Source organism: Eschrichtius robustus, chromosome 16 (genome assembly GCF_028021215.1).
Source record: "Eschrichtius robustus isolate mEscRob2 chromosome 16, mEscRob2.pri, whole genome shotgun sequence".
Taxonomy (NCBI): domain Eukaryota; kingdom Metazoa; phylum Chordata; class Mammalia; order Artiodactyla; family Eschrichtiidae; genus Eschrichtius; species Eschrichtius robustus.
This window is the reverse complement of record NC_090839.1, coordinates 48,472,103-48,489,882: the sequence shown is the minus strand read 5'-3', so window position 1 is coordinate 48,489,882 and position 17,780 is coordinate 48,472,103. Positions and strand designations below refer to the sequence as shown.

The 17,780-nt window shown below is 45.5% G+C and overlaps 1 protein-coding gene across 1 annotated transcript in view; it reads left to right on the top strand.

Annotated features, from left to right (window-relative positions):
* The window catches only part of CFAP61 (cilia and flagella associated protein 61), a 253,462-nt gene that overhangs the window by 191,152 nt on the left and 44,530 nt on the right, over positions 1–17,780 (top strand). Inside the window, exons 22-25 of the mRNA XM_068565240.1 lie at positions 1,920–2,212; positions 6,766–7,093; positions 8,426–8,517; positions 14,383–14,588. Of these exons, the coding sequence (XP_068421341.1) occupies positions 1,920–2,212; positions 6,766–7,093; positions 8,426–8,517; positions 14,383–14,588 (919 nt within the window). The remainder of the gene's footprint in view (positions 1–1,919; positions 2,213–6,765; positions 7,094–8,425; positions 8,518–14,382; positions 14,589–17,780) is intronic.

Genomic DNA, 17,780 nt, shown 5'->3' with positions numbered 1-17,780 from the left:
AGACGTGTAGGCCAACCTGCAACAGGCTTAATGTTGTTTGGCATTGAGTTTGGGGGTAGTTTGTCATGCAGCATTATCGTGGCAATAGCTGACAGTTACAATAACTGAAGTCTCATATTTGGGGGAGGCGTTTCAAATTAAACTAAAAGATAGACAAAACTATTTAGAAGTTAGCATATCTATAAATAAACGTCTAATTTAAGTATTAGAGGTTTTATGAAATGTATGGAAGTCCTCATCCTCTCCAGCTGCCTACAATCTGTGGGCAACCCTGGCTAAACAACCCTGCATTGCTGGGGCTTCCATGAGCCTGTAATGAAAAAGCCCATCTCACAGAATAGTTACTAAAAGCCAACATGAAGGAGAGACTGGAAAAATATTAAACTCTGAGTTGCATGGGGCCTAAGCACTTAAATCTGTTTCACTGAAAATGAATATTGTTTTTGCATGCATATTTTAAAGGGGCAGAAGACCTCAAACCTGTGACAGTTTGAGGTTCAAGTTTTGGCTCTCCTGGCAGGCTAGTTCTTTGTTGTGTCAGACCGCCAGGATTCATGTTGCACAGCAGGTGGGAGCCTCAATAATTTAAGCAAAATGTTGGCTCTTTCAGCCAAGGAAAAGGCAGCTCACCCAGGAATGCTGCACTAGCGCGTCTGAATAGGGCGGCAATCAGAGCCCCCAAATCGGAGCGTCCTCGGGAACCCGGGAAAGAAGGACCCTGCCCCTGGCTTCCTTGCCCCCTTGGCTTTCCACGTTTGAGCAACAGGAAGTAGGGGAGGACTTTCCAGAAGCTCTTAACCTTAGGGAAGCCATCTGAAAGCTATTCCAGTTCCTTTCCTTCTAAACAAGTAAGACAAGCCATTATACGTCCTCTCAATTTTGGATCGAAATAGATTTTTGCATAATTTATTCCACCAAATTGAGTAAGTACACTTGCATTTATTTTGTCTCATGAAATTCCTCTTCATATCATTTTATAAACAGGAAGAAAAAGAGAGATAGATTCACAAATCTATCATTTTGTGGTAAAATTGTTACAGCTTGCCTGAAATGTGAGCCTACAGCAGTTTCTGTCTTTGTGAAGAGGTAATAATGCCAATTCAGTGTCAAAAAAAGCATATAAATAGCATATAATACATCTCACTCATGTAATAGGATCATTGGTCTTAAAACTTATATCATTAGTAGAAGAGCATATGTAATTACTTCTATAATATTTTTAAGAAATATAAATAAATCGTATAGACTGTTACCATCAAAATGCTCTTACACAAGGGAAATCTCTCAAAGTTATTTTGTGATTTTATTTTTCCTCACCAAAAGAATACCTGTCAATCTCTTTTGCTAGGTCTTGACACATTAAATCCTAAAAATCAGAATTTGAATCTTTATAAAATTATCTGTTGCAAAGCAGAATGTTCTAGTCTTTAGTTCTCAAAGAAAGAAAAATGTCCTTGAAATCAACACGATTCAACAATTAAGTATTAAAATATCCGTACCATCATGCACATGACAATTATTTTCACCATTGTCCTTTTCATCACTCAGGAAGAACTTGCACTTATTGCAAACTTTAGCCATTTTTCCCCTTAATAAGTGTAGCAAATAGGGAACAAAAACAAGGTAAAAGGTTTTATTCTCACCAGTTTCATTTAGCATAATTTCAACTTTCAAATTATAGGAACATAAATGAATGTCCTACTTCTGTGTTAAAAGTACTTGACTACTTTGTGGGATGTTGTGTGCCCATTCTTTGCTAAATTATCTTGGTCGCTGTTGCTAGGTAACACCGCTGGCTTCCTACAGCTGAAAAAAAATGAGAGGGTTGGAGGGAGCAATTCGGCATTATTAGCATTTGACTAATAAGGTTGTTGGGTTTTTTTAAAACTATGTATCTAAGCATTTGTCCCCTTCTCTAGGGAATGTCATCGTCTATGGAAACACAATTGACACATACACCACGGTGGAGACGCTCTTGAACTTGGGTGTGAGGGGCTCCTACATCCACCTGGTGCAGCACCCACCCACCTCCATCATCACCTGCATCAACAACTACGCGGTGGAGGGCGCGGTGGAGGATGTGCTCCGAGCCGCGGGGGTGACCATCTACCAGGACGCGGTCCTGGCTCAGTGGAACAATGGCCTGAACCCAGACCCCATCCACAGCGCCAGCTTCACCACACCCACCAAGCCCTTCCAGCTCCCGTGCTCCGTAAGTAGGTCCCCAGAACCTCACTCACCACCTCTGGGGGACTTGGGGTCTGAAAGGTGGTAGGTGGTGAATTTATAGTCACAGGGCTTTTTTTCCCCTAAACGTTCAGATTTTCTATTGCTGAGAAACAAGCCACCCAAACTGAGTGGCCTAAAACAACAACAGCCATTCCATATTCTCTCTCATGGTCCTGGGGCTGGACCGGGCTCCGCCAGCAGTTCTCCCTGGAGGTCTCTCCTGGGGCTGATGTCAGACTGGGGTTGGGGCTGGAATCGTCTAGAAGGTGTGTTCACCCACTTGTCCGGCTGCTGGTGTCAGATCAGCTTCAGGTGAGATTTGGACCTGAACACTTACAAACGGCCCCTTCATGGGACTGAGCTTCCCCTCTGCATGGTGGCTGGGTTCCGAAAGCAATGGGACAGAGACAGAGAGAGAGAGACGCAGAGAGAAAGAGAGAGAGAGACAGCATATCCCCTTTCGTGACCTAGCCTCAGAAGTCAAGCCGCATCCTTCCACCGCATTCTGTGCCCTAGAAGCACGTCACTAAGGCAGCCCACACTCAAGGGGAAGGGAACTGGACCCCACCTGTTCCTGGGCAGAGTGTCCGGGGGGCGGCTTTGAAGAGGGCCAGCCCCACTGAGAGCTCCCCATGTCCCGGGTACCACGCTGCACACTTGCAGTGCATTCTGTCCCCTCCTCACAACAGCTCTTTCAAGGGAAGCATCCCCACCTTACAGACGAGAACACCGTGACTCCACGTCAGCTGAGATCCCAACCCAGGCCAGCAGGGCCTCAAAGTCCATGCTGTGTCGACCTCCTAAGATTCTGGAAACAGCAATAGTGGATCTTCCCCCATGATGTATGGAGAGAGTACTTTGCTTGGGGTCTTGTCACAGCTCAGCTCACACCCTGCTCAGGAGATGAGCAGAAAGCAGGAGGGAGGAAGAAGGGAAAGGGGCCAGTTGATGTGACGGAGAAGCAGGAGACCCCTCCGAGAGAGGGGGCTGCGGTCCGAGTGAGTGCTGCAGCTGTGGGGGTCAAGGGCTGTGTTGGCAGTTGGGATAAAGGATGCCAGCAGCATCTAGTGGGCAAGCCGGCTGGGGACCCCCGTGGGGGCTCATAGCAGTCCCTCACCTGGCAGTAGGAGTGGGTCAGCCTAAGTCAGGGCTTCTCACCCAAGGGCCCCTATGGGCCACCCTCATCCCCCCAGAGTCTGGACTGGAGCTCAAGGCAGACCACCTGCACAGAGGGGGTTTCCCTGCCACCTCTCGTTTCATTCTGACAACCCAGGGGGATTTTGCATTCTGCTCTTCAGTACCTTCCTTTATTCCTTCACTCCACAAACATTTATTGGACACCTACTAGGTCTCAGGCTTAGTCCTAAGTGTGAGGGATATAGCAGTGAAAAAGACAGAAAAAGTTCATTTTATTTTAACATAAAAGTGACACCATCTACACATGTATGTCACAATACCTGTATAAGATAGGGAAAATCTACATCTTTTCACCGAAAGTTTCCTCCCAAAATGATGATCGTGGAAGATGTATGCCCAGGTTATCCTGGGCAACTCTGGGGGTGAACACATACCCTGCTTAGGGCGCATGGGTGCAAGGAAACCTCCCCCAATATCCAACTGAATACAGATCCTGTAGCAGCCCCTGCTGGCCTTCACTCTCCTGTCCAGGTCAGAATTGGAATCATGGCAAAGACATCTTGCAGATACTCTCAACTGCCTTGATCCAGCACACCTTCCTGCCCAAACTTCACCCTAAATGGATGAGTCGGACATTGGCCTGCTGTCCTCAGGTCCTGTCTCTGGCTTCCCCTGCTCTGCTCTGCACCACGACGAGGGGCCTCTACAGAGGACCCTCCCAGCCCCAGTTTCCCCCAACTCTCATCTGTGTTTGGCCAACAGTAGGTTGGCCAAACTGGCAGGAGATTAGAAACTGGAAGAAGGGAACAGTCAGGGTATTTGTCCCTCCCGATCATCAGCTTTGGGTGGCATCTCTGCCAGGGAATTAGGAGACTTTTGATGGGCACGAAGATATTCAGGATCTCCACTGCGGCCATGTGGTCATGGTGTCGTGGGCTGAATTATGTGCCCCCAGAGAGATACGGTCCTAAGAACCAGTACCTGTGGATGTGACCTTATTTGGAAATAGGATCTTTGCAGTTGTAGTCAAGTACAGAGAAGGTCATCCTGGTTTGGGGTGGGTCCTAACTCTAATGATTGGTGCCCTTACATGGAGAGAGAGACTTGATGACAGGGAGGAGGCCCATGAGGAAGAAGGCCCCATGCTGATGGAGGCAGAGATGGAGTGATGGCAGCCACGGGTCCTGGAGCAGCAGGGATGGCCAGCGACCACCAGCAGCTGAGGAGAGACGAGGACCTCTCTAAAGTTCTCTGTCTAGCCAGACATTTGTCAGTTGTATTGATTTTTTTTTCCCCCCCAAAGAACTGGCTTTTGAGTTTGTTAATTGTCTCCGTCGTCTGTCAGTTTTCTCTCTCATTGATTTCCGCTCTTAACAATTATGTTCTTTTTTCTGCTTGCTTTGGATCTACTTTGCCTTTCTTTTTCTAGTTCCTTAAGGTAGACCCTTAGGTCATTATTTGTAGAAGCATTTAAAGCAGATGTTCCTACTTCATATTTTCATCCACTGTGTACTATTCAGTTGGCATTACAGGAGCACGTGAGTTGTGTCTGAGAGGTCTGAGAGGTCTGTAACTCAGAACACGGTGCTCCCACGGACAGTGTTGGATTTGCTGATCCGACGTTCACTCTATTCCACAAACCCCTATGTCCCAAATGTAACCGTAGCATCAATGCCTACGCCAAAACCATATAAAATAATATGATAGAGGTACTGATAGTCTTTAAAACCCAGGAAAACAAGGGCTAGTATATGTATGTGCCCCTTAATAAAAGAGTCATTTTAAGTAGGAGAAAAACTGGGTAGGTAGAAGAACTTTGCGGGGATGCTAAAAGGGGCTGCTGAGCATTAATGGTCCTGTTTTTCATGCATAATTTCAATTCAAATCAAATGTCTTTCCTATTTTTCTATGAGTGGGAAGTCTGTTTCTATAGAGATGGGAAAGGAGTAGAGGAGAAAAAAAAAAAAGGAATAGAGAGACAGAAAGTTTCAGAGTCAGGGACTCAGAGAAATATATTTTTCTGTGGTCACTGAGCAAGGTTATAAAACAGAAAAATTTTTAAAGAGGTTTGAAAGAAAGAAGCTGCCTGGATGAGAGTAATTGGGATAGGATTAGACATCTGAGTGAACAGAGACAGGGAAAGGGGCAAAGGCCCTGCCGGTTTCCTGAGGGAGAAGAAAGGACGTCATAGGGATGGTGGATCTGAGTCCAGTGCTGTCCGATAGAACTGTCTGCGATGGTGGAAATGGTCCACGTCTGTGCAGTCTAATATGGCAGCCACCGCCACCTGTAGCTTTTGGGCATTTGAAATAGGCCACCACAACTGAGGGTCTGGATTTTAAATTTTATTTAATTGTAATTAATTTAGATTTAAATGTATATAGTCACCCGTGACTAGTGGCTACTGCAGTCTCATTTGTGGCTCATTCCTCATTGGCGCGCCATTCCTAGGTGTGGGGAAGGGCATGGAAGGGGGTTACCTCTGGCTCAGGACAGCTGATTTCTGTATGTAATGGGGCAAGTGAGGTGGGTAGAGCTGACGTGTGAAGGAAGCAGGGAGTGTGGTATCCACCAGTATGATGAGGACCCAGGTCATATGTCCATTTCTTAGCATGCTTTTAATAAGGTGGCAAACTGTGTTTAGGTAAAGATAAAAATGATTCAACTTAGCTACTTCAGTGACGACTGAAGACTTAAAAACAGCTAACTTGGACTGGTTTAATGACTTAACATCAATATGGAAGATGATCTCCAGATAAGTACGAGAACGCATTAAAATTTGGGCAGAGAATGGAGAGGCCTGCAGGTACCTTGTAAATTTTCACTGAATCAGCATCTGCCATCCCAGGGCAGGAAGTAACAAAGCAGGAGCCCAAACCTGGTGGGTACCAAGGCGGACGGGGCTTGCATCCTCTCTGGGGCATCCTGCAGGGAGGGACAGGCTTTCTGGGTTTAAAGGGGCAGGAATGGGGCAGCCTGAAGCCTCAAAACTGGACGAAGTGACCCCAAGAAGGAACCTGGCGAGACCTAAGTGTCAGACGCAGGAGAGGAAAATGGAAGGAGGCTGAGAAGGAGCGATTCGAAATGTCCGAGAATGAGGGGAAAGTGGTGTTTATGAATGTAAACCTCCTTACGGGGAAGAACGTGCTCTTGTGGGAGATATTCCACCACGTGGCACCCTCGCCACTGGATGTCTAGATTGAGCAATAAAAAAAAAGAGTGACATTGAGTGATCTTAATTTCTTCTTCATACCAAAGGTACACACACCATTATGACATACTTTTCGTAGATTTAGGTTTTCTTGTGTGCCCCAAATAATAAAATAGAGACTCTTCACCCTGTTGGGAAGGTACAGTGAAGAGTGATAACTAGAAATAATGTGATTGTTCACTTTGTAGATGTTCTTCAGCTTCTGTGAGAAGAACGTGGACTACGAAACGTTCAGAGCCTTCAACGACGCGTGCCTTGTCTACGACGGCCGACTTGTGATCGACACCAACTTCCACACCAATGACATAGCCATCAGAGCTGCCGGCTCCCTCACCAAGTTCTCCAACAGGTATTACTCGAATGAGTGGACTCACAGCAACTTCAATTCCAAGGAAATTGGCTTCCAGCTGGCAGCAGCGATGCTCAACCTCTTTGACCCGACCCTCGAGCCTGTGACTGAGCCGCCGGCTGACCTTGACCGACTCATCCCCATGTACAGGGGAGCCAAGATCAAAGGTATGTAGTGGGCCACCTTCATCCCTGTGATGGAGCCACTGGTTGGATCTGGACCAGCCAGCCCTCTGTTTCCTGTAGGTTTGGCGAGGAGGCGCCTGTGTCCCTCAGTGGGTTTGCACAGAGACACAGGAGGGCTCTCTCTTATGTTTAACTATTTATGATGGACTTGATTTTATCACATCAGAACTGATGTGATAAAATTTTTCACATAAGAATGTGATGCTCACTTTACATATAAGGAAACTGAGACTAGGGGATGATCAGTAACTTGCCCAGAGGTCCCTCACAACTGGTGTATGGTTTGATGCCCTGACATCTTACCAAACTTTCATTCTCAATATAAGTTGAGAGGTAAGGAGAACTTCCAAGCCTCCCAGGCTTTGGTCTGCTGTCTGGATGGATAAGCTAGACCATTAGCAGCTGTAAAACGGTACAGTTTTATCCCCTCAGCTTTATTGACCCCTAAGGAGATCATCATATGAGTGACACAGAACTTTCTTATATTTGGGAGGTGGGAGTTACCCTTGAAAACAATATCTTTGAATGTTGTGGATCTTCTACCAGAAAAATGCACATGTTTACAAAACTGTATGTTTACTTCCAGAAGGTTGATGGAGCAACCCCCATAGTCATCCGTGGACCCCTAGGGGGTCTGTGAACCCTAATCCAGTAAACAAAACATCAGGCTAAAGAGACAAAAGCCCTGTATTGCAGTCCTTGTGTTTATCTACCCAACTAAATGGCCTCCGAGAGGTCGTGATCTCCTTCTCACTCTGGATGAGACCTTAGGAAAGGTGGTGGATGTGGGAAAGGAAGACAAGGCATGTGTGTCAGAGGCTGATCAGAGCTAGACCAGGCTCGGGCTTCTAGGGCAAGCTAGAAATAGTAACAGTTTCATAATACGAGTTTTCTAAAGCATTGAACAAGAACTTTGTTGATTTTCCTTATAACATTTACTTTCTTAGTATTTTGGTTACATAGTGTAGGAGGATGGAGAATGGGAACACCACGGCAACATTTGTAGACCAAAGTCTTGGTTGGCTTTAGCAGGCAGAGATTAGAATGCCACAAGTTATGGGAAATCAGGATGCACGGGATCAGCTTGGCCCATCTTGGAATACTGGTGGCTATATTATGGGTTATAACGGCACATTCACGTTGATTTTATTAAATAAAATAAATCGCAGGGTACTTGAGGTACTTGAGTGGGAAGGTTTGAGTAGCATACACCATGGCAGGCATCTCTGGTTGTCCTGTGGTACAGATGTAAGCCCTGTTACCCAGTTGTTACCCGACTGAATTAAAATGTGGAAAACTTGCCATTTCCACCAGGAGGCATCCTCCCTGGGTCGTACCATTATCTGCATATTGCCAAGCCCGCCATCCCAACCCCACTGGAGGTACAAATGGCCCAGTCTGATTTTGTAAGTATTATTCCTGAATTTCATTTTACTTTCAAATATAACACTTTGTTTATGGGGGTAGGGGTGCAATTCTTAATTCAGTCTTTAGTGTAATGTATTGGTTCATGCATCAGAAAGCCATGTGGCAGTTTGGCCCCCAAAACGGCCCCCACTGACTCCCACCCCTTGGTATTCATGTCCTTGTATGGTCCCCTCCCACACTGACTAGGGCCGACCTGTGTGGCCAGCAGAATATTGTGGAAATGACAGTGTGTGACTTCCAAGGCCAGGTCCTGAAAGATAATACAGCTTCCAGCTTGCACCCTCCTGGGTCACTGCTGCCATACTGTAAGGTCACCCAGGCGGCCCTTCGGGAGGTTCACGTGGAGAAGGATTGAGGATTTCTGCACCAGCCTGTCGTGTGATGGAGCCACCGTGGAAGTGGTCCTCCAGCCTTAGTCCAGCCTTCAGATGATGCAGCCCTGGCCAACATCTTGACTAAAACGTACAGGAGACCATGAGCCAGAATCCCCCAGATAAGCTATTCCCAATTTCTGACTCCCAAAGACTGAGGTTATAAAAATGTATTGTCATTTTAAGCCATTTATTTTTTAGAGCAGTTTTAGGTTCACATCAAAAGTGAGAGGAAAGTACAGAGATTTCCCATATACCCCCTGCCCCCATTCATGCACAGCCTCCCCCATTATCAACATCCCCACCAGGGCGGTACATTTTTCACAATTGATGAACCTACGTTGATGCACCATTATCACCTAAAGCCCACAGTTTACATTGCGGTCCACTCTTGGTGTTGTACATTATATGGGTTTGGACAAATGTATAATGACATGTACCCACCATTACGGTATCATGCAGAGTAGTGTCACTGCCCTAAAAATCCCTCTGTTCCACCTATTGATCCCTCCCTCCCCCCCCTGCAACTCCTGGCAACCACTGACCTTTTTACTGTCTCCATACTTTTGCCTTTTCCAGAATGTCATAGAGTTGGAATCATACAGCATGTGGCCTTTACAGATTGGCTTCCTTCATTTCAGTTCCCTCCATGTCTTTTCGTGGCGTGAGAACCCATTTCTTTTTAGCCCTGAATAGTATTCCACTGTCTGGATGGACCACAGTTTATCCATCCACCTCCTGAAGGACATTAAGCCACTAAGTTTTGAGGTAGCCTGTGATGAATCCATAGATAATTAAAATAACCACCTCTGTGGCGATAGCAAGTAAATTGCTTAGGGTCTGGGATGTCTGTCCAGGTCCCCCTGTTCTCCTGCCCTCCCTGGATGACACAGGAAGGGCCAGCAACGTGAAGCTGAAGCTGCATGTGCTTGGGGGTTGGGAGGGGTGTTCCCTGTGTTCAAGGTAACTAGAAAGGACACAGCGTGGTTGGTCGGTTGGTGAGCTTCTCAGGTAAGATTATCGGACATTCGGTCCCAACTGGTGTTTGTTGTCAACTGGGGTTTCCTTTCTGGTGCGTCGTGTTTGCTTTTTCGTCAGTGAGGCAAATGCTGGAGGTTGCCTGCTTCCACTCCCATTTTCTCATCCTGAATTTTTTTGAGGGTTAATGATCTGACTAACTTAAAATAAGCACATCTCCCAGATTTCCTTGAGAATGAGGTCAGCCATGTGGCAGGTCCTGGCCAATGAGATGTAGTAGAAGCTGCTGGAAAATTCCGTAAGGGGGAGCAGACTCCAGATGTCCCAGGTTCCTGGCCCCTCACCCTCTCTCTTCGGGAAGTCAGAATCCCAGCTCTTCCGTCGACTTCCCATGGACTTTGGACAAGTTATCAACTCCTCTGCATTTCTGGGGTTATTAGGGATCACATATAAAGTAACACTGCCTTCAAGGAATAAAACAGGTGACCCATCAGTGGTGGATGTTGTTAATTATAGTTCCAGAAAAATAATGAAACCTGGTTCTTCCAAGGAAAGGATGGATGCTGTGTGTTTAAAACTTATTTCCCTTGGGCCTTTCCCAGATTCTTTCAGGTGTGTCCTGTATCCACAGTCTGATGCAAAATGTTCTTACAAGTCAAGAAAGGACGGTAGCGAATGGTGCTCCAGTCTCCACTGCTGTGTAACAAAACTTAGGGACACGAAGCAGCCATTGGATTCCGCTCACAGATTCTGTGGGTCAGGAATTCGGACAGTACACGGTGGGAATGGGTTCAAAAGCTAGGAAATACTGGACTTGGTTTCACACAGAATCAACCAGATTCTTCAAGGACAGTGTGTGATTTCTGACATGCAGTGTCATTTATTTATGAACCACTGGTTCTCTCTTGGCAGAAAGTCAGAGGACGAGCCAAAGGGAGTTTTAGATAATGAGAGTTTTGATAAGAATGGAACTTGAATAGCTTCTTTGGCTGGTGCCGTGACCGTATTTGAGCAGGAACCCTGACTGTAATTAACCGTTTTGCCTGGTGGGCCTCCTTTTTAATTAGTACAGAAGATCTAAACAGATTTTTTTTCCCCATTTTATTCACCAAGAAAAAAAATGTAGGATGGTTCCATGGCAATCTTTTGGATTTGGAATTAATTTGATTAAGTAAAATTGTTGCCAAAATGGTCAGGCAGTCGCCTAAATATGGCCAGTGGATCGAGAATGGAGCCCATTGAGCAGTATTTCACTAGAGAAACTAAATTACTGTTCTCGCAGCAAATGTAGTACAGATGAATCTCATCAGACTCTTGCAGCACTCATGCGTCGGGATATTTAAGTAAGGAGATGCTTTAGTAATTCATGAGGTAACCCGACAAAAGGAAGACAGGGGACCCCAAGTCGTCTACATAATGAACGGATCCACAGATTCCAGTCCGCATGCTTTGTTGGCTTATCCTCCGCGGAATAAAGAAATTTGTCACAACAAACTCTGCCTGGGTACCATTAAATTTAAAATTGTGTATTCATCGTGGGAGCTGGGAACCTGGTTTCTTGCACGCCGAGTCTGATTACCCCTGGGTCTTCCGTTTGGCATGAATTCCAGAGCCATATTCCAATCTTTGTTAAAATCGTAAAGGAGCTCAAAAGGATAATTATATTCAGGAAAAAAGGAAGAGAAAAAAAAAAAAAAACCACATCAGAACCCGTTACTCTGTCAAAATTTTAAACTCAACACCCAAATCTCCTAACAATTTATTCATATACTTAAAGGAAGAAACTAGCCACATCCCACAGAATTGGAAAGTGTATGAAATCATCATCATCGTTAGCCCAGAATCCCTCACCGGGTGGCAGGGCTGGAAGCTGCCTTAAGTCCTTGTTTAGTGGAGTGATTTTCTGGGAGGATAAGCAGAAAGGGTCCTGGACTTCACTGGATTTTCCCATCTGTCAGCAACAGTGACTGGGAATGACCTCAGAAATTTAGATAAGTCTGCCCAACCCCACAGGGGTAACTTGTGTCTGAGAAACCCATCTGTAGGCGACTTGTCTTTCATGTCAATGCAAACTATTCTGATGCCACATGCCCAGGACGGCCCCCTGGTTATGTGATCGCAGTGCCAGATCTCATTAACAATGGTCACGGTCACTTCCAGAGTCAAGATGTGCTGTCTTTGCACCACTGGGCATTTCTTTCCTCCGTGTGCCTTTAAATTCAACCTTTAAATTAAAAAGTAAGGCCAACTCCCCTCCACCAAATAAACAGACCCATGATGACACATCACTGGAAAGGATGCTGACGACACAGCCCCTGTGGAACAGGGTGACCTCAGAGGGCGCGTGAAGCTGAGACACCAGGCACGGAGTCACCGCGGCCCTCGAGTTGAGGTGCTCAGTATCCACTGAATCAGCCCCCAAATACAAGTGCTTGTGAGCAGAGGGTGGGATATTCAGTGAAACCCTTTGCCAAGTCAAAAATATTGTCAGCCACGTGGCTGGATCCCGAGATGTACCCCTCTGATGCCTGAGTTCCCTTCCTTAATCACTCAGCATAAAGGAATGTCAAAGAGGAAGAGGAGGGTCCACAACCTTGTGGGATCTGCTGTCCACTGAGGCCAGGGAAACCTGGTGCTAAAACTATGCCAGAACTGTGGCCAGTGCCCCCTCTCCCAGACCCCCAGCCGCCCTACCAGCAAGGCCAGGGAGCAGCCCCTCCCCCAGACACTCATTCCACTTCACCAAGGCACCCCTGACTGCGAAGGGGCCTCCCCAGGGTCAGCTTTACTTGGTGGCTCATCATATCAAACGCTATTTCTGAATTAAATACACACAGAGCTATGAGAGTGACGAACGCGCCCGTTGCGAGCATCTCTAAGAATAAATACAAGACTTTAAAGACCATTTGAGTTTGGCACCAGCAGCTTTAGTCTTAGCCCCCTCCATTAACATTTTGTTAAAATGTTGACACAAAAACAAATAAACGATACCGCTTATTTTTATGAAAATAGAATGATTCTCTACAAATTATAAAACATTATAAATTTTTATACTATACTTCTATAGAATAAAATGTACTGGGAACATATTTTCCTGTTATGAAATAACTCACCAATAATTTCTATTGGATGCATTGCATCCCATTGTGTTCATATACCATTGTTGCGTTAGATAATACCTTACTGGGTGTTTTTTTAAACACTTTGCTATGGAGGTTGATTTCCTCTCTGTATCCATCCATCTCTATGATGCTGGGCCTCATGCACCTCCCTGGGGTGCTGTCCCCCACCCCCTTCCTAAGCTGTGTTTGTTCTGTCCCCCAATCTCGTGCATATCCTTGGGGCTGGCCCAGGACTTACCTGGCATCCCTCCTGTATGTCTCACCTTGTGCCTTTATAGTTGGCTGGTTCCTCCTCAGGGCTTAGTCACGTGATACACAAACACCCACCAGTTGCTTCAATTTACTTAAAAATCCAGTTAATCCGTGTGTCCTTGTTTAGACAAAGTCCCCAGGGGATGTCCGGGACTCAGTAAATGTTTGGGATCAGTGCAGTTCAACTTGCCCTGGATTTCTAAATGCCACATTCAAGTTCAGAGCAAAAGCTTAAATCTATATGCACTCAGGAGAGATTTACTGAGTGTTACTGTGTACTGAGTTCAGAGTCCAGGGGCAAAGTCTGTGGGTTCAGCCACCACCAGCCAAACCCAAGTTTGTCCACGGAAGTTCTGTTTGTTGCTGGAGCCGGTGGGAAGCGTGTCCCTGGCTCGTCAGTCAGTGGCCATCAGGGGCTGAAATAGAAAAAGTGGTCGTGACCGGGGTAGAGGGGCATCTTTCCTTGTCGTTTGGGTTCCCATGGTGGTTTAGCCAGTTTCTAGGGGACATAAAGCCATGAATCTACACCTTTCACAATTTACAAACTAACAAGTAGCCCACAGAATGGTATGTATATTTCCCGTGAACTTGAACCTTCTTCCCGGGAACAGACCCTACCAAACAGTTGAACCTCCGCAAACCCAGCTGTCAGGGATTCACCTTTTTCCTTGTTTCCTTTGTTCAAGTAGAACTTTAAAAACTGAAATTCCTTTTGCGCACGTTTGACTAGGAGGTTCTTCTCAAAATGGTGCTGTGAAAAAATTAAAGTTAACAGTCTTTTGACACCGCGCAGGAGAGAATAGACCCAGTTCCACCTACTGGCTGTGCCAGGTATTGAATAACGGAGAATTGACCGTAACCTAGCAACTAATTTAGAAACGTGGAGCGATATAATCACAGTGTCAAATACCCTGAGGAACTTTCAGTCATCAGATTCAAACACATGGTTTCTGACACGCACTTACCTTCAGTCGAGTTTGGTCAATATCTACTACTGTGATTTGCAACAGGCGATAAGCTCTAACCTGTCCATTATATTTGAAAAATAAATTGCTATGATAAAGTTCCCAAAGTCCAGAAATGTTTCTAACGTTGTTTTTCTGATGCATTCCTCCACCAGGGTTCAGAAATAGTAACAGGTAACGTGAAGAATGGGACTTACTTCCGAATCCACACCAACAAGTACAAGATGGTGGAAACCATCACGTGCCTTTCCAAAGTGCCTTTCCCTGCCTCCAACTACATCCGCCTGTTCGGCCAGCACGAGCAAGTCCTCAACAACCTGTGCGCTCGGTACAAGGACGGGCTGGTCCCAGACCTCTACAGGTGAGCTGGGCGTTGCCCTTTCCCGGGGGTTGGGGGGTGGGGGGAATGCAGACACAGGCCATGGATGTTTTGTGAATGAGGGAGGTGTTTTGTGATGCGCCAGGAAGTACACGGGAACCCCTGGGAGAAGCTAGAGCTTCTCAACAGTGAAGAGTATGAGATCCACCAGCACTGGAGAGGCCCACGGAGAAGAGCACAGGCTCTTGGTGTGTCCACAAGTGGCCTCACGGCCATGCACAGGCCTGGGTCCCAGACACATCCGTGCACGGCCTCCACGCCACAGATGATATTCAAGTCTCTCTTGAGACACAGGCTGCTAAGAGCAGTGGTCAGAAACGTAAGAGGTCGATTTGGGGGCAGGATGGAGGTACCTGGTCCTGGGGGAGTTCCAGCACCACGGACAGGCTGTCTGTGACCCCAGCCTCCTCCTCACGGCACACGCTCAAGCAGAGGGGGCGACCGTTTGCCTAAGACGTTGGGAAGGAATTCTGCTCCAGCAGGTTGGTTAGACTGGGGGCTCTAGATCCCAGTCTTTCAAGTTCAGAGACACTCTCTTGTCTGATACCTCTAGGAAGCCTAGAACTGTAGAGTAGAAATCCACTTCTGGATGCAGTCTGCTGCTTAGAAAGGTTAAGAGAGTTTCCTTCTATCCACAAAACAAGATGGTGACAAATAGAGACAGAGGACGTAAGTCATAGAATTCAGGGTCCTCAGTACCCGGGGCGGGGGGACAGTCAGGGTCAGAAGCAATCTCTCTTCCGTCTTAAAATCGTTTTTAAATTGTAGAATACATCATAGAAACAAAAAAAATAAATCAAACATGTACGTACACTTTAAAGGATAATAGTACTGGAAATCTATGTGCGTTACTTCAAAGCCCCTGTCTGATCACACCCCCTCCGTCTGCTGGGAGGTCACCACTACCCTGCAGTTTAGGTTAATCATTCCCTTTCTTTCCTGTAAAGCAGGGATCAGCAAACTTTCCCTATAAAGGTCCAGATGGTAAATAGCTTGGGGACCACGCGACTTCTGTCACATGTACTAAAGTCTGCCACCGTGCCGTGAAAGCCGCCACAGGTGCTCCATAAACAAAGGGACGTGGCTGCGTGCCACTAAAACTTTGTACTGAAACGGGTACCAGGCCAACCCTTGTTTCAGAGGTGTGCCACGTACAGTATATGGTTTCCTAAATGATGCACTGGTTTGTTCTGCCTACTTTTGAATCAGTTCTGTGGCCCCTGGAGAAAGCCAGCCCTCCGTTTGGGGCCCCATTTGCGAGCCTGCGCGTGGCAATGCGTGTAGCTGGAGTTTGTGTGTTTTCCCTGCTCTATGGAATTCCGTGTGTAAGATAACTGTGTCACAGCTCCTCCGTCCATTTTCCTGTTGATTGATGTTCATATTGTTCCGGTTCGGTGCCATTGGCATCGTGGGCACACCTCCTGTGCAGGAATTTCTCTCGGGTGTACTGGGTGATGCCCAAATGTTCCCCACGGTAGCGGTGTCTGTTCCCCTCCCTCCAGCCGGCCGTGAGAGCCCTCCGCAGCCCTGGCAGTCCTCGGCACTGTTCAGCTTGAACATTTGGCCACCCTGGTGGTGTGGAAAGGTGTCTACCCAGGGTTTCAGTGTTCCCTTCCCTGATTTCTAACGCAGTTTAGTGCCTTTTCATTTGTTTGTGGGCCATTCATGGTAGTTTCTGGGGAAATGCCTGTTTATGACATTTGTCCCTTTTGGCGGGGCGGGGGTCGTCTTCTCCTACTAACTCACAGGAATTGTTCGTATATTCTGGATACAAACTTGGTTGTTTACGTTTCCTTCATATGTCTTCTTCCATTTTGAGGCTTGTCTTTTCACTTTCTTTATGGTGTCAGTTAACAGATATTCTTCATTTTAACATCATCTGTCCTTTTCCGGATGTCTTGGATATTTTTGTCCCTTTGCTCTTCCAGTAGTTTTACAGTAAACTTGTGACGCTCCATGAAAAGCCCCACTGGATTTGATAGGAAATGCATTAAACCTTAGATCAATTACGTAAGAGTTGACATCTTTGATATTAATGTTAGTATCATAACATACTAGTTAACCCTTGAACTATAGTGTCAATATAGTCGAAAGTCGAAAGTCTGAGTATAACTCACCTTCTGCCCTCTGTGTCTGTGGTTCCACATCCTCGGATTCAACTAAGGGCCGATCAACCAAGCATGGATCGTGTAGTACTATAGTATTTACTACTGAAAAAAATTTGTGTGTAAGTGGACCCACGCAGTTCAAACCACAATTGTTCAAGGGTCAGCTGTGTAGGTCTTGATTTATGTGGGTCTGTTTAATATCTTTCAATAAAGATTTATCATTTTCTCCATCAGTGGCTTGCTTAATTTTTGTTTGATATGATCCAAAGTTCTTTATATTTTTATTGCTGTTGTAAGTATCATTTTCTTACTGATTGCTTCTATATAGTGTATAGAAATGCGCTTTTTTATGGTTTTGAATTCTGCAAATTTGCTAAACTCCCTCATTCATTCAAATAATTTCCCTGTAGGTTCTTTTAGATTTTCCACACAAAAAAATTATATCATCTGCAAATAATGACAGTTTTGCTTGTTTCTTCTTTTTAAATCTTTGTAACTTTTATTTCTTTTTCCTGTCTTACTTCACTGGCTAAGATCTGTGGTAAAATTTGGGATAGAAGTAGTGAGGGATGACACCCTGGCCTCATTCTTAATTTTAAAGGGAATTCGTTCAATATTAAGTGTGTGACGTTTGCCATACATATTTTTGTAGACACCCTTTATCAGGATAAGGAAGTTTCTTTTTATTACTGGCTTGCTGAGCATTTTTATCATGCACGGATTTTTATTTTCTCCCAGAAAGAGTACTTAACTTTTGAAACCTTTTATGTGTGAGGATATCTTCCTATATGTTTCCCATTATAAACTACATTTTGATAAAGTATCAAATTCCTTAATCATAGGCTTCCCCTCCTCAGATCTTTGTAGACATGACTCCAATATTTATTTAAAATAAAGAAAAATACAAGTATTTAGAAAGTGAATTCATTTGTTCCTCAGCTTGTGGGTAGGATTTTATTGTTGCTCTCAATCTTACGCAAAATATTTGAGTTAGAGGGGAATCAGTTGTTCGTCAAAGAACATTTTTATGGGAGCTATGTATTAATAAGAGTCTTCTCTGAAAAGA